At 42.6% G+C, this 23769-nt stretch overlaps 1 protein-coding gene across 1 annotated transcript in view; it reads right to left on the bottom strand.

The window, feature by feature from the left end:
* Window positions 1-408: 408 nt before the first annotated feature.
* Window positions 409-23769, bottom strand: part of ABCG8 (ATP binding cassette subfamily G member 8) — a 29904-nt gene continuing 6543 nt past the window's right edge. The window contains exons 3-13 of the mRNA XM_077282386.1: window positions 23617-23767; window positions 22923-23161; window positions 22126-22258; window positions 21388-21657; window positions 18994-19156; window positions 16875-16976; window positions 16215-16414; window positions 7094-7170; window positions 5320-5587; window positions 3938-4065; window positions 409-677 (exon numbers count right to left, since the gene is read on the bottom strand). Of these exons, the coding sequence (XP_077138501.1) occupies window positions 540-677; window positions 3938-4065; window positions 5320-5587; window positions 7094-7170; window positions 16215-16414; window positions 16875-16976; window positions 18994-19156; window positions 21388-21657; window positions 22126-22258; window positions 22923-23161; window positions 23617-23767 (1869 nt within the window). The 3' untranslated portion in view covers window positions 409-539. The remainder of the gene's footprint in view (window positions 678-3937; window positions 4066-5319; window positions 5588-7093; window positions 7171-16214; window positions 16415-16874; window positions 16977-18993; window positions 19157-21387; window positions 21658-22125; window positions 22259-22922; window positions 23162-23616; window positions 23768-23769) is intronic.

Here is a 23769-nt window from a genome sequence, read left to right as displayed (position 1 = left end):
ACCTGCTAACTATAGACTTCAAGAGGAGTCTGTGCCAACACTAGAATGTTCTACTAGAATAGAAACGTTCTCATAAATTAATGAAGTGGCTGAATTCTTCCATAACAGCGCCACATCTGGCCATTGCTTGTGCCCGGAAAAAAAAACATGTTTCTCAACGAAATTCAACAATTCTAATCACCGAAATCCAATCAGCCCAAAGTTCATAGATCTCAGCAAATGCACAATATATTTGTAAACGTGCATCCCAACCTTATATACCGTAGTTCAATCAGGCAGTGGCTCGAATCAATTATCTATTTATCTGTCCTCATCGCCTAAAATCATAACAATATAAGGACTGTTTTGTTTTCCAGTTTTTGCATTCGTTGAACTTTTTTGCATCTTTAGAAATACCAAAAAAAGTCCCTGATTTCCAAATTTTAAAAAAGTTATTATAGTGAATGACAGAGAGGTTAATGAGAGTCGTCACCAATCCATAACTCATCACAGTATCATCATAAAACAATGCCCTTGTGCCCTCAGGTGTGGTCCTCTCATTACCAATCTTGACTTGATTTTTGTTTAACAAACCGGAGTGATATGTAATATAATACAAGAAAACCAGCAACGATGCCGATGAGTACAAGAAACGAGGCGTACAGTGGATACTTGTCCGAGTCCAAGCTTTGGATAATCTGTGCAAGTGATAAGATAGGAATGGTCATTACTGATTACATCGGAATGTTGTAAAAAACCAACTAATTACTCATTTGTAGAGGGCTCAAATGGGCCAACATGTGCAGAATATATATATATATATATATATATATATATATATATATATATATATATATATATATATATATATATATATATATATATATATATATATATATATATATATATATATACTGTATGTATGTATACTGACAAGCAAAAGAGTAAAAAAGTATTAGGATCAAAATTTTTAGGAGCAAAACAATAATAATACAGTGACATGACAAGAATCTGCAGAACTGATCATATGCTAAATAGTCACAAATCAAATTTATGTATGAGATAGCCAATATAATTGTCTATAAAATGATCGTAGTCTCACGTTCAAAGCAGTAGTGGATAATAAGATATGGAGCCTCAAAGTCAAAAGTTCAAAATACATTGTTACCCTTTTGCTCGTCAGTGTATGTGTACATATGTGTGTATATATATATATATATATATATATATATATATATATATATATATATATATATATATATATATATATATATATATATATACATACACACTCTCGGCATAAACATGATCAACATACTGTATACTATTATGGTGCATAACAAATAACTGTAGAAAGTTCAAATGAATTGTAGAAAGAATTAAATTGTGGCACTCACCTGTGCATAAAAGCTCAGATAACTTTACTACGAAAAAGGAAAATTACAGAGTAATTGGGACCAGGAAGATGCATTCACTTGGTGCGAAACAGCTGTTGGTTGTACATTGAAGTATGCCACATACTACCACGCTGTAATTTTACTTTTTTGGAATAAAGTCTTCGGAGCTCTTATGCAGAGGTGAGTTCCACAATGTTATTCTTTCTTCTATAAGTACAGTCATGGCTGAATGTGTTGGCACCTTTGAAATTGTTGCAGAAAATGAAGTATTTTTCCAAGAAAATTATTACAATTATACATGTTTTGTTATACACATGTTTATTTCCTTTGTGTGTGTTGGAACAACACAAAAAAAAACAGAGAAAAAAAGGCAAACTGGACACAATTTCACACAAAACTTCAAAAATGGGCAAAACAAAATTGTTGGCACCTTTCCAAAATTGTGGGTAAACAACTTTGTTTCAAGCATGTGATGCATGTTCAAACTCACCTGTGGCAAGTAACAGATGTGAGCAACATGAAAATCACACCAGAAACCAGATAAAAAGGGGAGAAATTGACTCAATCTTTGCATTGTGCTTCTGTGTGTGCAACACTAAGCATAGAGAACAGAAAAAGAGAAGAGTACTGTCTGAGGACTTGAGAACCAAAATTGTTTAAACTATGAACAATCTTAAGGTTGCAAATCCGGAGATCTTGATGTTCCTTTGTTCACGGTGCACAACATAATCAATAAGTTTACAACCCATGGCATCTACATCTCCCTGGATGTGGATAGCATAGAAAAATTGATTAAAAGTTGCAACGCAGGGTAGTCTGCATGGTGGATAAGCAGCTCTATTCAAGTTTCAAAGAAATTCAAGCTGTCCTGCAGACTTGGGGTGCATCAGTGTCAGCACAAACTATCCTTTGATACTTGAATGAAAGGAAATGCTGTGGCAGGAGACTCAGGAGGACCCCACTGCTGACACAGACCTAAAAAAAGCAAGACTGCAGTTGGCTAAATTGTATGTGAGGAAGACAAAATCCTTCTGATAAAGCGTCTCGTGGAGAGATAAGACCAAGATAGAGCTTTTTGGTAAAGCAGATTATTCTACTGTTTACTGAAAATGGAATGAGGCTTACAAATAAAATAACACACTACCTACAGTCAAATATGGTGGTGGTTCAAAGATGTTTCGGGTTGTTTTGTTGTCCCTGGCACTGGATGCCTTGACCGTGTGCATGGCATCATGAAATCTGAAGATTGCCAAAGGATTTTGGGTCGCAATATAGTAACCAGTGTCAGAAAGCTGGGTTTGCGTCCTAGGTCCAGCAGGACAATGACCCTAAACCCCTAAACATACTTCAAAAAGCACCCAGAAATGGAATGAAACAAAGCACTGGAGAGTTCTGAAGTGGCAGCAATGAGTCCGGATCTAAATCCTCTTGAACACCTCTTGAGACATATTAATATTGCTCTTGGACGAAGGTACCCTTCAAATATAAGAGACCTGGAGCACTTTGGTAAAAAATTCCAGTTGGGAGGTGTAAAAAGATTATTAATGGTTATAGGAAGTGATTGCAGTTATTTATTCCAAAGATCGTGCAACTAAACATTAAGTTGGTGGTGCTAACAATTTTGTCCTGCCTATTTTTGCTGTTTTGTGTGAAATGATGTGCAATTTGCATTTTTTCTCTTTTTTTTTTATGTTCTTCCAGTACACACAAAGGAAATACACATGTTTTGTTAAACACATTTTTATTTGCAATAATTTTCTGGGAGAAATACTTTATTTTCTGAGCAAGTTTCAAGGGTGCCAGCACTTTCTGCCATAACTGTATGTGTATATATATTAATTTGCCCAGCTCCTCCTGCTCTATAAAATGAGGCTTGCAGATAAGATTTTAAGTTCTGTATGTAATAGAGGTGGATACAAACACAAATTCCAACACTTAAACCCTTTTTCTGGATTAAAAAAAAAGTGTTCTTCACTATGATCTGAGATTTTTGTCTCAAACGGTTGGGAAACAATGAAAGAGGATCTTGTCTAAGAAGAACAGTCTTCCATGTCCAGTTACGTTTCGCACTCATTCCTGAAATCACAAGGAGATTTTGGCCTCGTCCCCTTGCATACCTCACTCTACACCTCTGTCTTTTTTTTTTTTAGATCAGTTTCAGAGGCACTTCTTATAGATTGTTCGCTTCTCAAAATACTTCTCCCAGATCTTCTGGAGGTTCTGAGAGGTGTACAGGAGATGATTCTATAAACTGTTCTATAGACACCATAGCCGAGGATCCTTCTGACATCAGCACTTTGCTGTATGCATTCTCAATTTTCCAATTTTGCAAAATTCCTGACCCTCGGCTTCAGTTTTTTAAGAAAAAAAAACCCTTTTCTTTACACACCCTCCCCAGCTCCAGCATGAGCCTCCACCGCTGCTCATGGTGTCTGTTATTGTCAGCGCTGCAGACAATAACTGAGCTCAGGTGTTCATGCCGCCAACTTGGGCACAGTTTATGTTACAACCAATGGGTCAACTATAAATTTATTAAACCTGTGACTACGCTGAAGTCTTACCAATTCTCCGGGAATATTGATTGTAAAGTTTCGGACTTCGATTTGATATGTCACATCTGTAAACTGAACTTGCATGAGTCCTGCAAAACCCCAACGGAGAAAAGAGACGAAGGAGATCCAAAATGGCACTGTCAAAAAAATAGCACAGGTATATAAGTTTTAAATATTTATGTTCTCTTAGTATTTGCAATGATCTGAAATAATTCAATGTTTGTATTTCATTTTTTTATATAGATGTCATTACTCCTCTGTGGTCAAATGTTGGCATAAGTGCACATCACGTTAAAGTCAATAGTGCCAACATAGTTCTTTGATTCCATTCTTCCTTCCTTCCCCATTGAGGAAAGAGATGGACATTTGGATTTTAAATGATCTGATCCTTTGTTCCTGTGTAAGTTAACACACTGGCAAAGGTGCCTGCGCCTGTCGGTAGTCCCTTCACCCCACTGAAATAAACAATTTTGGAAATGATTCACAGTAATTCCACAATTTAACCATAATTCGCGGGCGCATCCATTTTGCCGAAGAGCTTTAGTTCCCAATTTATCAAACCGTTTTTGACAGAATTCGGGATTAACAATGTTTGAAAGGTTGCAAAATGTTTTCACAAGTTGAAGTTGGGCAAACATTTTTGCAAATGTTGCCGTTTTTCACCGCCTCCTACCAACTCCACCAACTTTTTGAAAAGTGACAGTAGTTGAGACCAAGCACAAGTGACAACTTCATTAAAATATATGCAACAAAAATGTCATAAATTAATATAGAAATATAATTTAGTCCCTGAATGGAGTACATTTCAGGTTTTGGCGCTCGGCAGCTCAATTCACTGATGAACTTAGCGCATCTTACTCCAGCAGATCTTTCATCAAGAATGCCAGTCTTGATAAATGGGGATCTGAGTCCTATGTTGATGGTGTTTTCTAGGACTACAATATTGATGGCCATTTCTTAAGCCATCACTATCGGAGCAGTGGGGGGTCTAACGCTTGGCAACTCCACCAATCAGCTGCCTGAAAAGCCACTCTATCCCGATCATTTCTACCAAGAAAGGCTTCATACTTTAGGTGGTGGGAGTGTTTCGAATTGAAGCCGAGTCTCTTCACTAGAATGGGACTTAGCCACAAAGATCTACCATCTGAAGCCCAGCTACTGCAAATCTACAGAACCGTAGCTATTAAAGGGGTATAGCGCTCACTAATCAACTGATTGATGGGATTCAATAACCCATTCAATAACTACAAGCAAAGATCTTAAGATCTGTCATAATCTTTATTTGCTGAAACTAGAATATTATGAATGTCTCAACACATTGTGTCGTGTTATATTCAATTGTAATACTAAAATAATGAGTTCTGTACATTTCTTCTCATTTATAAACCTACCTTCCCAAAGATTATCCAGCCTGATAATGAATCCCCCGGTCAGATAGGAAGCTGTATAGATGGCGTTACTCATGAAAGAAGAGATCTGTAATGTAGGTAGCAGTGCCGACATCCACAAAGCCATGCAACGACTACAATAAACCACAAGCCACATCAACAAGAAGTTTAAGAAGAAACTATCCACCCCGGGGTTTAGATTTGCCAGCCAATATATAGGAACGCTATAGAAAACTACAAAAGCGATGTGTTCTGGGAGCTCTCCGATGACCTGATAAAAGAAAAAATAAAATCAAATTAAATATAGCCATATCCTTTCTTATAATTTGATTTCAATTGGATTCAAAATAGGAAATCCACATTAATTTTCACATCGTGAAAATGTGATGGGTACGAACACTGGCCAAGACCAGAAGCCCCAGAATAGGTCTTCAGATACTAAGACAAAGTAGACAAAGTAGATCACTAGATAAAGTATGTATTTAGAATTGATGCTTCTACCATTAACAATGGCTGCACCCACGTCTGCTGACATTGGGCACATGAATAGATCTGCAAATCGAAGATTATTCCCAGGATAGGGTAACACTAATGGACCTATATCAAAATTAAAAAACATTTATTTGGCCCCCTATGAAACTAATAACAAGCGTTCAGTAGCATGTGGACATTTCACATTGCTTCTTCTTGCCACAGAAGTTTCTCGCCACTCTCATAGGTGTGGAATGCAGAGAATGTTCATTCCCTTTAGTAGTGGGGACACGCGAAAGCCCGGCAGCTGCAGGAAGCCAGCGGCTGGAACTAACAGCATGTCCCCTATTAAAGCGCAATGAATTTTCATTGCTCTCGACGCACATAGTCCTGGCATAGAGAGCAGTGAGTATACCGGCAGCTGTCCACTGCTTGTAAGCAGCGCATGACATTACTGCCATGTGCTGTTTACAAGCATAAATCAGCTGCTGGCATTGTAACAAGACGCTGCGAGGGAGCGCAAGAAGTTAAGTATAATGGCTTATGCTTTCTTTATGTTTTCCTGTTTTGACCATACATACCAGGATGGGGATGAGGGCCAATCATACCAGGATAAGGATGGGGCCATGCATACCAGGATGGACATGGGGATCCTGCATATCAGGCTAGGGATAAGGGGGCCATGCCTACTAGGCTAGGCATGAGAGGGCCATGCATGCCAGAATAGGGATGAGGAGAACATGTATACCAGGATAGGGTTGAGGAAGGTCATGCATACCAGGATAGGGATGAGAGGGACAATGCCTACCAGGATAGGGATAAGGGGGCATGCCTACCAGACTAGGGATAATGGGCCATGCATAGCAGAATGGGGTTGAGGAGGCTATGCATAACAAGATAGAGATGAGGAGGCCATGCATACCAGGATAGAGATGAGGAGGCCATGCATACCAAGATAGGGTTGAGGAGGCCATGCAAACCAGGATAGGGATGAGGGGGCCATGCATATCAGGATAGGGATGAGGGGGCCATGCATACCAAGAGAGGGCTGGGGGCTATGCATTCCATGATAGGGATGAGGTTTCCATGCATACAAGGATGGGGATGAGGGGGCCATATATACCAGGATAGGGGATATTGGGAGAGAATTGACCAAATTTTTCTTCAGTTTTTTCTCTAATGTCCTCCTCTAAAACCTAGGTTCCTCTTATGGTCCGATGCGTCTTATAGTCGGAAAAATATGGTACTATGTGAAGATCAGGCTAATAGGGAAGATATCTCTTATATACTTTAATGATAAAATTACCTTGGCAAAAAAATATGGGGTAACAGAATACAATCCATCTTCCAATTCATGGAAAAGCATCGCTCTCTCTGAATGACCTGAAAGAAAATAATTTACATTGAAGCAAAATGTATTTTTAATTAGCAAATATTTCGAATGTTTTTGTTTTTTTATCTATAATGTGTAAGACCATTTTAATTTCATTATCCAATCTCAAAGCCTGTGTTGTATTTTATTCATTTTAATCTCCTCCCATTCTGGATTTGGGGGTCTAGCCTGTGACGTGACTCCGACCACTGGACTCCTAAGCCTAGAATGAGCAGGGATTTCAAACTATAATAAACAAGTTCTACACAAGCAATAAATCAATCCCTTCAACTTTTCCTGCTCTATAAGGCTAGGTTCACATTGCGTTATAGGGCAATCCGTTTAGCGCTAGCGCTAGCGGATTGCGCTAACGCAATGTTTATTTAGGGGCCGTGTTTGGGGTCACGTTAACGTCCCCACTCTCGATCTGCGAGAGCGGGGAACGGACCTCGGGCGCGCCGCGGACGCTGCAAGCAGCGTCCGAGGCGCGTCACAGAAGAACGGCACATCACTAGCGTGAGCCGAAAAAGGCACGCGCTAGTGATGCGCTGCAGGAGAAATTTACATTGCTGTCAATGGGCACGCTAACGGACCCGTTGCACGGCGTTAATTGCGACATTTTCGCCGTGCAACGCTGTCCGTTAGCGTGCACACATTAACGCAATGTGAACCTAGCCTAACATGACACTGGTACCGTACGTTCCTGGTGACTATAAAACATGTCCTAATTCTGCCAGTAGGATATACTGCACGTACTGCTTTGTGGTGGAAAGGTAACATGTTTCTACACATTAGGCATCCGCATCATGTGTTGAACCTTTTAAACTTATTTTGAATATTGAATACAGATTTGACCATGGGAGTAGCAGGAACCAGAGCTCAGGGGGCAGACGAAAGAGAGGTATCGGTGTCACCTAGGACTCGTTTATGCAGCTTCAAAGAATAACCAGATGAACATTTGTTTTTCAAGTAAATTAAAGGACTATGAACTATTTAATATTCTTTAATTTTCCCTTTACCACCTCACTATCAATTCAGAAACTGCACATTTGCTTAATTAGTGGTGAGTACGCTTTGGAGAATAAAGATTTATTCCCATAGCTGTGGGTAAGAGCTATGTGGGCATTTACACTGTTTCTCCACCCTCAAAGAGTTAAGGTACCGTTACACTAAACGACTTACCAACAATCACAACCAGCTATAAGACCAGGCCGTGATCGTTGGTAAGTCGTTGTGTGGTCGCTGGGGAGCTGTCACACAGACAGCTCTCTCCAGCGACCAACGATCAGGGGAACAGCTTCGGCATCGTTGAAACTGTCTTCAATGATGCCGAAGTCCCCCTGCAGCGCCCGGGTAACCAGGGTAAACATCGGGTTACTAAGTGCAGGGCCGCGCTTAGTAACCCGATATTTACCCTGGTTACCATTGTGACGTCACCGCTGTGCTCTGCTTTACGGCCGGCGCTGACACAGTCAGTGCAGGAAGCTCTGAGCAGCAGCGCGTAACCCTGTGGACGCCGGGGGACGTGACAGACATCAGAATGTGAGTATGTAGTGTTTTTTTTTTTAGTGTTTTTTTTTTTACTTTTACAATGGTAACCAGGGTAAATATCGGGTTACTAAGCGCGGCCCTGCGCTTAGTAACCCGATATTTACCCTGGTTACAAGTGAACACATCGCTGGATCGGTGTCACACACGCCGATCCAGCGATGGACAGCGGGTGATCAGCGACAAAATAAAGTTCTGGACTTCTAGCTCCGACCAGCGATATCACAGCAGGATCCAGATCGCTGCTTCGTGTCAAACACAACGAGATCGCTATCCAGGACGCTGCAACATCACGGATCGTCGTCATTCTCGCTGCAAAGTCGCTTAGTGTGAAGGTACCTTTAAGACAGACCTTAATAATTATAATTGTGACACTACCATCATTTTATAGATAATCATCTGGCTATCTGATACATAAATTTGACTTGCAAATATTTAGCATGTGATTACTTATGCAGATTCTTGTCTTGTCACTGCATTGTTACTGTTTTGCTCCTAAAGATCTAAATTTTAATTTTTATTGCTTTGCTAGTGCAGCGCCCCAGAGTCCTGGTCGTTGCAGTACTGTGGCTCCGCCACTATGGGGAGCTATGGTACGTCTGATGGCACTGAAGGAGTTCATCTGATCAGGTATCACAGACACCAATACATTTCACAGCCGGGCCTCCGGGGGGAGCTAAGGGTTCTATTCACTAGGCCACTCCCCACCATAGTGGGTAAACTGGGGGTCAGGCAGGAAGTTAGTCAGAAGCTGACTGGGTTGGAACCAGGCAACACCTTGTGGCAGAGGGTTTTGTGGGGGACGATACAGTAGGGTCTCTGTCAGGGGTGGGATCCTGACAGAGGCTTGGCAACTTGAACGAACGTAACGGGACCGTGCCTGCTCAGGATAGCGGCGGTGCCCAAGAAAGGATCAGAAGCGAGATAGATTGTGCTGAGTGAGAAACGAGATCATAGCAATAGGAGAATACCAGTAGAAGTCGTGCTGTAAGACCAAAGCAACATCCTACTGAGGCGCATAGCCGGTGGCCGGAACGCCGAGGGAGTATTATAATATCCAGCTTCAAGCGATACTCTAAACAGCGGCAGGACAGTCAGTCTAAGGCGGGCTGTCTAACTCAAATCACCTATGCAGTCTTGGGGGGCAACTTGTGGAGAGGGGCGACTCTAGGGTCCCGGAAGAGCTCCGAGCCTACCCGTCAAACGGGTGCCGTCCCAACCAGAACATCAGGGAGGGACGGAGGATTAGCAGAACATCATCTAATCGAGTTGTGAGGGAACTTAAGAAACAGACACAACAGTTGTGGGGTACTTTCCGTAAGCACAGCAGGGAAGGACCACAACACCTAGCGCTAGGGGGAAGGCGCAGATTTCCACCTGTGAAGAGAACTCTGGAGGTGCCATTGGACCGTCCGGACTTGCGCAGCCTGGTGAACCGTATTCCGGACTGAGGACCCAGAGATCTTCAGTAAAGAGGTAAAGAGACTGCAACCTGGTGTCCTCGTTATTTACCGCGACCTGCACCCCACAACTGCACCGCTACACCACCACTTATTGCACCGGACGTCCCCCACTGACAGACAGGGCCACGGACCGGGTCTAGCCACCATGACAACCCCAGGACTGAGACCCAGAGGCCCGGCTCCGGGTACCCCTCGGCCCTGCGGCGGTGTGGGGGCGCTCCAACTTGGCGTCACGAACAGGATCTACTTAAGCCTGAAGAATCAGGTCATGTGTGCCTTGGAACTGTGAGTTATCGTGCTTGGACTGTGCTTTATTACAAAGACTGTGTGTTGCCACTTGCCGCCAGAAGTTCCCGCCAAAACCGCCGCCATTACAGCGCTAAAAGGAGCGCAGGAGAAGAAGAAGGGCGTGGAAGTGGGCGTGAACAAGCTGAAGAGCGCGAAAGACAATGGCCGCCCAGTCTAAGTATTACTGTGCTGTGAGGACGTGTCCGTCAGCAGCCGAGATCCGCCTCCTGATCCTCAATGGGGGGCGGAGACAACAAAAGCGAAACCGCCCACGAAGGAGAGAGCGGGAAAAGGACCAGGAAGAAGAAGTCAACGACATAGAGGACGCCATGGCCAGCCGCCTGGAGCCGGAGCGTGGGGTCGGAGCCGAGGACTCCCCCAGCTACCCGGAGAGGCACCGCAGCCAGACCTCCGCAGCTGACGCTGACCTCCTGCAGATCGGAGCGGACGAGCTGACCCACCAACTCCTGCAGACGCAGCTGAGCATTGAGGCCGGGTGGAAGAAGACCATCATCGGGAGCCTCACCAGACGCCTGTCGGCAGCCTCGCTTGGTCCGAAGCTGGAAGGCAAGGCCCTGCCGGAAAGCGGTATGCTGCATGCAGAGATGACAACGCCGCAGCACAAGGCCCCGCAACCAGCGTTCCAGACCTCAGCGGAGACGGAGCAGACCGGCATCGGAGGGACCGCATCTGAAGCAGGTATGAAAGACGACCCTGCCCCGACGACCGACACCCCTCCAGTGACTGCTAGTGCCACAGCTGCTGACTCCGTTCCAGTGACTGATCTTGCAGCAGCCGATACCTCTGCTGCAGCAAATGCCCATACTCAAGCTGCGCAGACCTCCATCGCTGCGCATGATTTAACTGTACATGAGAGACGGATTAACGGCGTGTGTCCAGCACTAGGTGCAACCCTGGACTTCACCCTTCCCGGGCCAAGAGGGGTTAAGTGCCAGGTGCAGCCCTGGAAGCAGTTCAACTAAGCCTCGGAAACCTGAAACTGTAAATAGTTAACTGTTTGTTTCCTGATTTGCTGCTGAACCCGTCTAGGGTTAACTCTTAAAAGGATCCCTTTGTTGACCCGGGATCCCTATTGTTTGGTTTGTTTTTCTACTTTTTGTTTCCTGTTATCAAGAACTGCCGCAATCATGAACAGTGCATGATACAAACTTATTGTAAATAGTTGCACCTTCTTAAAGGCGCCCCCTACTGGTTTTTACTTCAAAAAGGACTCTTTGTGAAGATACCACACTGGAACCTTTGATGAGTATGGACTGGTAGCCTGAGAAGATATGCTACCTCATAAAGACTTGGTCCCCTCTTAAAGGGGATGTCCATCTGTGTACTTATGAGTAATACTGCCTTAAAACAGTAAAGTGATAACGATGCCTTGAAAGAAAATGATAATGTTTACATGTAAAAGTTACATGTATTGAACTAGTTAATTGTAAAGAAATGCTGATGATGTTCCCTGAAAGTGAAAGCTAGAAGAAGGACGCAGTGGACCCGTAGGGATAGACGAAGTGTCCAGCGTGCATGTTAGTGAGAAAAATAATGAGAAGGTTGATGTTCTATAGGAAATGTTTAATAATGTTGATAGATAATGAGGATAGAAGGTAAACCCTGAGTCCTCATAGGAGCCATATAGAGATGGCTCAGTGCTCTTAAATTGAAAGTAATGTTATGTTCTATACTGTGTATAGTAGTTGAAAGACAGAAGGCTCGGGCTGAAAGGAGCGGTCCTGTAAGAAAGGAGAGGCAGTAGGTCTGGTGCCGATAGGACAGGCGGTCCTGCAGATCTAAAGAAGGAGAATGTAAAAGTTAAATTGCCTTATAATGTGTATAAGAAGGTCTTTTAGAGATTTAGAGTGTGCATCCTTAAAGGCAAAGTTAAATTATTGTTCAACAATGTTGCACTAAGTAGAATACCCGGTTGGGTAAGAAGAGTTGTTTATAGCATGTTGCTATGATATTTAACCATGTTTGTAACGTTCAAGTGTCCTTACCTCCCATAAAGGGAAGCCTGTTCAAGTATACTTACTGTTATTGCACTCAACAAAACTGTATGTCTTTTTGCTAACTTGTATTGTTGTTTTCTTCCCAGTCCCGGAGTACTGTGTTTAACCAGGGGGGAGTGCAGCGCCCCAGAGTCCTGGTCGTTGCAGTACTGTGGCTCCGCCACTATGGGGAGCTATGGTACGTCTGATGGCACTGAAGGAGTTCATCTGATCAGGTATCACAGACACCAATACATTTCACAGCCGGGCCTCCGGGGGGAGCTAAGGGTTCTATTCACTAGGCCACTCCCCACCATAGTGGGTAAACTGGGGGTCAGGCAGGAAGTTAGTCAGAAGCTGACTGGGTTGGAACCAGGCAACACCTTGTGGCAGAGGGTGTTGTGGGGGAAGATACAGTAGGGTCTCTGTCAGGGGTGGGATCCTGACAGAGGCTTGGCAACTTGAACGAACGTAACGGGACCGTGCCTGCTCAGGATAGCGGCGGTGCCCAAGAAAGGATCAGAAGCGAGATAGATTGTGCTGAGTGAGAAACGAGATCATAGCAATAGGAGAATACCAGTAGGAGTCGTGCTGTAAGACCAAAGCAACATCCTACTGAGGCGCATAACCGGTGGCCGGAACGCCGAGGGAGTATTATAATATCCAGCTTCAAGCGATACTCTAAACAGCGGCAGGACAGTCAGTCTAAGGCGGGCTGTCTAACTCAAATCACCTATGCAGTCTTGGGGGGCAACTTGTGGAGAGGGGCGACTCTAGGGTCCCGGAAGAGCTCCGAGCCTACCCGTCAAACGGGTGCCGTCCCAACCAGAACATCAGGGAGGGACGGAGGATTAGCAGAACATCATCTAATCGAGTTGTGAGGGAACTTAAGAAACAGACACAACAGTTGTGGGGTACTTTCCGTAAGCACAGCAGGGAAGGACCACAACACCTAGCGCTAGGGGGAAGGCGCAGATTTCCACCTGTGAAGAGAACTCTGGAGGTGCCATTGGACCGTCCGGACTTGCGCAGCCTGGTGAACCGTATTCCGGACTGAGGACCCAGAGATCTTCAGTAAAGAGGTAAAGAGACTGCAACCTGGTGTCCTCGTTATTTACCGCGACCTGCACCCCACAACTGCACCGCTACACCACCACTTATTGCACCGGACGTCCCCCACTGACAGACAGGGCCACGGACCGGGTCTAGCCACCGTGACAACCCCAGGACTGAGACCCAGAGGCCCGGCTCCGGGTACCCCTCGGCCCTGCGGCGGTGTGGGGGCGCTCCACTAGTATTTTGTAAATCCGCCTTTGGCTTTCAATCATTTTGGGGATACTCTCGATCAGATTTAAACATGGCTCAACCGAAATTAGATCCCAGGTCTCTTCTACATGTTCCCAAAGTTTGTGCATACTGGTCGACTCACTCGGGTATGCATACAGTTTTTCTTGAACTCTACCCACAAGTGTTGGATTGGGTTGAGGTCTGAGGACTGTAGGGGGCCATTCAACACCTCTACTTCTTTGTCACTGAACCAGTTAATCGCCAATCTTGACGTATGCTTCAGTTTGTCATCCTGCTGGAACACTATGTTGTCCTTTTCTTACCCACAGTACTCGAGTGTACGAAGTAACTGGCATTGTAGGATACTCACATATAGCTCAGCATTGAGACCACCATCGATCCTGATCAAGAATCCAACGCTCTTGGCTGTGAAACAACCCCATATCATCAGGCTTCCTCCACCGAACTTGACAGTTACTTCAATTTCTCGATCATTAGCCCCTTTTCCCTTGTTTCTTCCAGACCCATCTGCAGTGATCAAAGCCGAGTTTATTGACTTTCGTTTCATTACTCCAAATCACCCATTTCCAATTTTCTACTGTTCACTTTTCGTACTTTTTCGCAAACTCAAGCCGACGCTTCTTAAGTCAAGGCTTCTACATCTTTTTTTGAGCCACCATTCCAGACTTGTGTAACATGCACTTCATGGTACTTGCATGAATGTCTATGATCTCACTATTATGAAGCATACGAGCCAGTATTGATAGACCTTGTGATGAGCTGACTTCTTAATTCCAATATTTTGCATGGACGTCAGCCTCTTGGCTTTTGAATGGATGAACTTCATTTTATATTCTTCCAACTGTTGTGGAGCTCATATGATGCAGTTTGACAATTTTTTATGCGGTTTCTCTTTTCTTGGGAAATCTTCTTCATGGCTGCTCATCAATTTGAACCAGTGACCTTTCACATGGGAATCAACCTACTAAGACATGGAGCTATTAGCAAATGTGAGAACAGGTTACAATTTGTAGAATGCAGGAAGAAAAAGATTTTGCCACCACCATTAACAAAACAGTAACAATTCAGTGATATGACAAGAATCTGCATACCTAATCAAATGCTAAATAGCTGCAAGTCAAATTTACCAATGAGATAGTCAAGATGATTATCTATAAAATGATGGTAGTCTCATGCTCGAAACAGTAGTGGATGGTGAGCTATGGAGCCTGAAAGTCAAAAGTTCAAAACATTGTTACCCTTTTGCTCGTAACGGTATACCGGTTTAGCTTTTTTGGTATAGCAACTTATTTTGTGTGTTTTTGTCATTTTTCTAAGGCCAATTCGTAAAAGCTTTGAAAAGTTGTAATATTTTGCGTAACGCAAGCAAAAAAAATTGCAACCTTTGGCTTTTTAAGCCAGTTTGAATCAGCACTGATGAAATGGGCAGATTTGGGAAGGAACTGGGGCGGGACACCTGCCCAGTTCATCAAAAGTGTTGGGGGTTTATATGGTACATCTGCTACTCCAGTCTCTGACAGAGGTAACATTTCTGATGGGGTGTACACCACTCAGAATATGTGCTGAATTCACTAAGTGGAGTGCACCTCTTAATGAATTTGGCGCCCTCTACTCCAGCAGAACGTAGCGTGAGTCTGAGCTACGCCAGTGTTGATGATTCGGCCCCTGAACCTTTTCTGTAGTAAATTTGGTTCCTGTACGCTCTAGAGGATCTACAGCCTTTCATAGAATGTTTAACTCTTTGACCTTTCATGAGTAATGTGTACTTTTGGGAGCCTCCAACTGATAAGTGGACATTAATATCAACTTTTGCCCAAGTCAGGGTTGACCGCCGATCTGAAGCTCCTGGACAGTCTATAAAAATAAGGTACTTTTTTTTCCACATCAGTAACAAAAAAAATTGATGTGTTCATGATTTTTTTGATGCTGGAAAACTTGTAAAAATTTGTATCACGGTAATTATAATCATTTTACAGTTTACAGTGAATGCAGATAACATATCTGAATTATGGATTGTAGAAATACAGTGCATCAGATAGAATTTTAGTGGTTCATTTATTTATGGTATTCCAATGTGTCCATTAAAAAGTTCATTGTCCGTGATTTTTTTTTTTTTTTGATAAGCTGTCAAGAAAAAAGAAAAAATCAAGTATACAACCCTGTGCTAAGTGCAGCCAGGGCCGTATACTGACCCATGGACTTTTGAGCTATTGCACTTTTCTGCTCATGCACAAGCATAATCTAGTTGATTTTGCTCCTTGGTCCGAGTAACCGGTGGGAGTGCCAGGACCAGCAGCCAACAGATAAGTAGTAGATATCAAGGAATAAAGCAAATTAAAAAATAATTTTAAAGTATTATGATAAAAAGAAATTAAAAAAACTACTTAAATCTTGATCTATGAGTATATAAATAGAGATAACAAAAAAAAAAGAAAAAAGTAAAGTACTTACATTTGGCAACCACATCTAGGACAACGGCAAAAGGAGTTAGTGACCCTTTCATGAAAAGTAAGGCAATTGTGTCTTGTATAGAGAGCCCGTTTTTTCCTTGCCCATAATATAAGAATCCAATTAACAGCGCCATTAATACGGCTTCAATGCCATGGATTAGTAAAGTGGTGAGATCCCGGAAGTCGTTAGATACATGGCGGCTGAGGAAAACAGACAACCCCAATACTTTTAGTATTACCCAGTATACTGACTGGTGGAGCTATTTTATTACATTGCTATACGCATTAATATCAGGAATGTCAGTGGCCACCATATCTTCTAGAAGACAACCACGTTTGGGGGTTACTTTAGGGCTAATAGTTATCCTTGGGGTCCGTGTTTTATGGGTTGATGAAAAGTAACCTATTACACTGTATTCATATGTGAAATGTCTACAATGATAATAGCAAAGATCATGGATACCTAAGCTACTGCAATGCCTGCACATGGTGTAAGCGATATAGCTAATCAGAAGAACTATACTACATTTGTAACTCGAGGTATTTGCTAATATTATTATTATTACAACTACTAAATACTACTACTAGGATCTGAGATGGGAATACCCCTTTAGGTGAGAAGTTGTGATTTATTGGAAGATTTATCATTAGCAGAACTTACTTTAATAATACTGCAAATTGATGAAGACCTTTAGGCAGCTCATCTACTTCATTTGCATCTATCTTGATTGCCTTTTCCAGAGGAGTAGCTGGCATATTAACACTGACAATATGAAAAAAAAAACAGGGAGGATTGAACAATATGAAGTGAATTCCTTATTATGAGATACTAGATGGTGGCCCGATTCTAACGCATCGGGTATTCTAGAATATGCATGTCCACATAGTATATTGCCCAGCCACATAGTATATTGCCCAGTTACGTAGTATATTACCCAGCCACGTAGTATATTGCCCAGCCACATAGTATATTGCCCAGCCACGTAGTATATTGCCCAGTTACATAGTATATTGCCCAGTCACGTAGTATATTGCCCAGCCACATAGTATATTGCCCAGCCACGTAGTATATTGCCCAGCCACGTAGTATATTGCCCAGCCACGTAGTATATTGCCCAGCCACGTAGTATATTGCCCAGCCACGTAGTATATTGCCCAGTTACATAGTATATTGCCCAGTCACGTAGTATATTGCCCAGTTACGTAGTATATTGCCCAGTGACGTAGTATATTGCACAGCCCATGTAGTATATTGCCCAGTGACATAGTATATCACCCAGCCACGTAGTATATTGCCCAGTTACGTAGTATACAGCACAGAGCCACGTAGTATATTGCCCAGTGACGTAGTATATTGCCCAGTGATGTAGTATACAGCACAGAGCCACATAGTATATTGCACAGCGACGTAGAATATTGGCCAGTCACGTAGTATATTGCCCAGCCATGTAGTATATTGCACAGCGACGTAGTATACAGCACAGAGCCACGTAGTATATTGCCCAGCCACGTAGAATATTGGCCAGTCACATAGTATATTGCCCAGCTATGTAGTATATTGCCCAGCCACGTATTTCACAGGTTAAAAAGTAAAAATAAACATATACTCACCTTCCGAGGGCCCCTTGTAGTTCTGTCGCCTGTGTGCGGTGCAGGCGGCAGCTTCCGGTCCCAGGATGTGATGACGTCGCGGTCTCATGACCGTGACGTCATGGCAGGTCCTTCTCGCATACCATCCTTGCCACTGGAACCTGCCACTTGCATGGAGCGGTCACCGGAGCATCATGAGGAGCGGGAAAGGCGGCGGAAGGTGAGTATATAATGATTTGTTATTTTTTTAATTATTTTTAACATTAGAGGTTTTTACTATTGACGCTGCATAGGCAGCATCAATAGTAAAAACTTGGTCTCACAGGGTTAATAGTGACGGTAACGGAGTGAGTTACCCGTGGCATAACGCAGTCCGTTACCGCTGGCATTAACCCTGTGTGAGCGGTGACTGCGGGGAGTATGGAGCGGGCGCCGGGCACTGACTGCAGGGGAGTACGGAGGGACTAATCGGACTGTGGCCGTCGCTGATTGGTCGCGGCAGCCATGACAGGCAGCTGGCAAGACCAATCAGCGACTTGGATTCCATGACCGACAGAGGCCGCGACCAATGAATATCCGTGACAGACAGAAAGAAAGACAGACAGACAGAAGGACAGACAGAAAGACGGAAGTACCCCTTAGACAATTATATAGTAGATACATATATTATATTATTTCTCCAAGGTGGATTCTTTATGCAACAGAATACATGATACATGTGGTTGTCTCCTGAGGAAGAAGTTGTATGGATTTTGAAAGGCGTTGAGAATAAACCACCATCATCTATATTTTAAACGTCTGGATTCCTAATTTATTCAGCAGCGCGGATTATATCCACAAATTTCCAATTATATCGCTGATAATGTCTCTGTATTTCATGCCGCGATGAAAGCAGCACCAGGTGAGCACCATCTGAAATATATATATTGAATGTGCACCGGATAAGACCCTATTTTGCTTCGCTTATTTCCCCTGCAGCTTTTTTCGTTCACAAATTGTGCACGTCAGAGCGCATGTTCACTCTGTCAGCCCCATTATAGTCTATGGCCCAAATCCCGTTTAGCGGGGCGTTCGGACGTAATCCACAACAGAGCCAACGAACGGGTGGAAAAACGCAATGTGAAAGAACAAATGTGTAGAAACAAACTTTTTGACAAGGTCTGTCATCTAGTAAACCTGTAGACACACACCTTGTCTCGCTGGTTGGAAGTTCCCTATTCCCGTCATTAACTTTCCAAAGGAAATCATCAGAGTTTTTTACTTTATCCCAGAAAATCTCTGCTAGCGACTTTGTCCTCTCCAAGGTTTCCATTTCTTCCTCTTTGGTTCGATAGTTGATGCTGGTGAGATCCACTGACAAGAAAGAGAAAAAAAAGCTTTATCCAGAGAGTTAACAGCTTTGGCAAAATTTAAGAGACCACTGCAAAATGTTCAGTTTGTCTGATTTTTCTCTTTATAGGTATATTTTTGAATAAAATGTAAATTGTTCTTTTATTCTATAAACTTCTAACAACATGTCTCCGAATTTCCAAGCAATACATTTTGTTTGTTTTTTCTGAAAAGGAGAAATGGTCCAAATTAAAAAAATAACCAGTGCTTTCAGACCTCAAATAACGCAAAGAAAACAAGTTCATAATCATTTAGAAACAACAATACTAAAGTGTTAACTCAGGAAGAGTTCAGAAATCAATATTTTGCGGAATAACCATGATTTTTAATCACAGCTTTCATGCGTCTTGGCATGCTTTCCACTAGTCTTTCACACGGCTTCTGGCACAAAAATGTAAGCAGTTCTTCTCTGTTTGATGGCTTGTGACTATCCATCATCCTCTTCATTACATTCCAGAGGTTTTCCATGGGGTTCAGGTCTGGAGATTGGGCTGGCCATGACAGGGTTTTGATGTGGTGGTCTCTTAATTTTTGCCAGAGCTGTATCTAATTCATGTTGCCAATTAAATTATTAGTAAAAGCAGCAGGAGAAAAGTGATCTGATCTTGAGGTGAGCAGTGGCCTGTCATATGATTTAGATATCGAGCACAAAGTACAATGTAACAGCAGCATGGGTGTCATGGAGAAGATGGATTGATTGGTGGCTTCTTTCAAAATCTTCAGCACATAATAATAAAGACATAACAGAACAATAGAGAGTTGAACACATTCCAAGAGGAGTGAGGGCCCGGCTCACAAGATTACAATTTATGAGAAAATAGGTGTAACACAAGAGGTAAAAATTAAGTGCTTGTCGTGTAAGGTCCAGCCATCAGTATAATAAATAGAGCATTCAAAAAATGCTGCCTGAACCAGTCAACAACCAGGATCAGAATTTTTAGGGCATGCATGAAATTATAGTTACTGGGAATACATCTGATTGTCCGGGGTAGCGCATTCCAGAAAATTGGTGCAGCAGGAAAGAAGTCCTGAAGATGGAAGTGGGAAGTTCAGATTATAGAGGATATTAGTCTTAGGTCATTATTGGAACAGAGAGGATGGGTATAGTGCTAGACGAAGATGAGGGAGGAGATGTAGAGAGGTGAAGAACTGTGGAGAACTTTGTGTGTTAGAGTGATAAGTTTAGATGGGATTCTGTAGCGGATGGGCAACCAGTGCAAAGACTGGCACATGGTGGCAGCATCAGTGTAGCGGTTGGCCTAGGTGAAATGTAGGAAATAACATCTGTTAATTTTTTTATAAATATTATTAGCTTTAAAGAGGTTGTCCACTACTTTTGCATTGATGGTCTATCCTTAGGATAGGTCATCAATGTCTGATCAGCCAGCTCTGCAAGTAAGTACTTCTGGCTGGAGGCCTCCGACACTGATAACAGCTAATCGAGGGGGGTTGTCAAGTGTCAGACCCTCGCCGATCAGACATTGATGACCTATCCTAAGGAAAGGCCATCAAGTAGTGGACAACCTCTTTAAAAAAAAATTTCTTTATGCCAAATCTTTACTTTCCAATATGTGTTGAAGGTACACATAGAGATATACTTTATATAGAATACACATCTTCCAACACATTATTACAAAATCATGTTATTGCTTTAAAAAAAAAATAAAAAAATACAAGTTTATCTTCACCCCCTCATTGGCATATGTTCAGCAAAAAAAAAGGTGGTTTTCTGGGCACACAGATTGTTAAATCATTGTAAAGCCTATGAAAAGTTGAGAAACTTCACAATTTACTTGCTGTTAAAATTCTGTTTTGTTTCTGCGCTGTCACATGGTCATGTGTCCTCCAGCTCTTACTTCCTGCTACAGTCCATTCAAAGCACAGAGTACAGAGATTTCCTGTCTGTGCTTTGAATGGAGCACAGCCAATCAGTTGAGCACAGCCCTGTATGCAGGAGGCGGGGCTCAGCCTGCAGCACACAGAGCATTGTGCTTTGTATAGTGATGTCATGGGGGCGTGGCCTGTGATCCATATCTGTTTATTCATACAGAATAGATAATCTGGATTGCAATGACCATGATTAGACATACGGTTTGTTCTAGTTTAGCTCAATACATTGAAAGTTTATCTGTTTGGATTAGAGCAAATATCAATTTTTCACATATTTAATTAAGACCGTAATTTAAATAACTTACCATAAAAATCTGCAGGGTTACTATATCGGGGGCAGGGATGCCCTATAGAGGAGAAGTATTGAACCATGTCTTTTGCTGTTCCAGAGTAGATAGTGGCTCCTGATGATAACAGAAGAACTAAATCGAAGAGCTGGAATATGTCGGATCTCGGCTGGTGGATGGACAATAGAACCATTCGATTTCCCCGAGCCAGACGAGACAAGGTTATCACAAGGTTATGTGCTGTAAAGCTATCCAGCCCAGAGGTGGGCTCATCAAGTATCAGAATGCCTACACAAAAAAAGAGTAGACTGATGCATAGATGTAGTAGATGCATTCTAGATAGTTACTTTATATTATGCATATTTGCAATAAGATTTGGTTAAACATTTTAGACTGCCTGCTTCCTCTATGTATCACTGTGCATAGCAGACTGCAGAATGTGTTAACAGTGGATCCATCAGTGAGCTCAGCTGATGGCTGTTACCAGTCTGTAACTCTTCTTCTGAACAATATGAGCTGATGTAATACCGCAACAAAGCTGAATTTTCAACTGGTCATAAATCTGCTTAAAATATGGTTTAGGAAAAAAGCTTGTAATACCCTTCTGTCAGACAAGATCACTGCTAACTCATTCTACGGACCATAGATGATGTAGAAGCCAAACTGTCCGAAATGTGTATCTATCTGTCTCGCTTTCTCTGTCTATCGCGCAGTACTATTCTTCTATCATATAGAGGATTCCATCAGGCATCTTACCTGGGTTCCACAGAAGTTGTACAGCAATGCTCACTCTTCTCCTTTCTCCACCAGATACTCCCCGTGTGTATGCATTTCCTACTTTCGTGTTTGCACATTGTCGTAACCGAAGTTCTGCTATGACGTCTTCAACCTTTTTTTAAAAAAAAATATGAAAATCTCAATAAAAATAATCTGAGCAAAATAGTCAAAATCTATGTGTCTGTCTGTCTGTCTATATGTTTGTCTATCTACTGTGTCTATCTATCTATGTATGTTTCTAATATCAGTCTATCAACGTACCTGTCTGTCTGTCTCTTTAACATTTCTCAAGGGCAACATTTCTCCTTGTGAAGAATGACATGCCAAGATGAGGAGACTGTTAAGCCTTGCAATGCTCCTCTGGGAAATATGCAATTCCTTAATGAGACAAAACTCTTGAAGAGACAATTTTCATATTTCCCAGAGGAGCATTGGAAGGCTTAACAGTCTCCTCACCTTGGCATGTCAGACTTGACATGGCACTCTTCGCAAGAAGAAACATTGCCCCTTGGATCCCGGTCAGATGCGTCTCACCCACCCAAACCAGATCTCACACTTAGCACTGATGAGGGGCAGTACCCCAATACACAGTGTCTGCAAATTGAGGTTGAGATTCTGGTTTGGCTTTTATCCTGTCATGTGACTCGTTAGATGGTCGATATTGACTTTTAGGATCGCTACTTCCTACGGTGGCACTAAAGTTCTAGTCCTCTTCCTGTCTGAAGAGACAATTTGCATTTTTTACATTTCTTAAACAGTATAAATGTTTCCTTCACCCGTTTTTGCCGCTGCTGTTCTGAATACGATCTCGGAAGTCGGAGTTTTGCGATAAATGACAACGTTTCCCGAACTGTCAGGTGCGGTAACAGTTGATCATCCTGCCGGACATGAGCTACGTTCTTCTTTACCAGATGCTTGGTGGTCAGCTTCCCATTAATAAGGACGTGCCCCGATTTAATCTTCCCTCCTTCATCTTTACACGTTATGATGTCCAATAACGTTGTCCTTCCACAACCTGCAAAGACAGACAATAGGGTGGAGGGCATTCCCTGAAAATCCAGATATTATGATGATTCTGTATGAATCCAACAAAAATATAAGTTTGTCGTGTTTCACTACTCGTTATATTACTCAGCTATTCTCCCCTAAAATCACTGATCACTTCCATAATACCAAGGTACCATGTGCATTCCTACCAAAATGCTGATTGGTCAAATAGTATTATTTATCTCGCTGGAATTCCACTTCTGGGTGAGGTTTACAGAAACCTTGTTTGCAGACTATAAATGCTGATAAACATTGTTTATTGGAGCGCCCCTTTAAACTTTTTTTCCCAGGACTTTAAAAATTGGTTTCCATCAATATGTCAAAGCCCCATAAACCCCCTTTAAACTAATCCCTGTGCTACTTTTCAGCAGATATCTCCCCTCCATGCTGCTTTAGAGTATTCATGAGTATCAGATGCCCTACCAGAGTTTCCGATGACTGCCAACATTTGCCCACTGGTGACTTTCAAATTAAGGTTTGTCATGGCTGATGTCTGGGCACCTTCATTCCAGTTCCAGGGCATCTTAAATTCTGCCAACTTCTCGTACCAAGGAATCTGAGCATTTAAATTCACCT

The sequence above is a fragment of the Ranitomeya variabilis genome, chromosome 2 (genome assembly GCF_051348905.1).
Source record: "Ranitomeya variabilis isolate aRanVar5 chromosome 2, aRanVar5.hap1, whole genome shotgun sequence".
Lineage (NCBI taxonomy): Eukaryota > Metazoa > Chordata > Amphibia > Anura > Dendrobatidae > Ranitomeya > Ranitomeya variabilis.
This window is presented reverse-complemented; position numbering and strand designations above follow the sequence as displayed.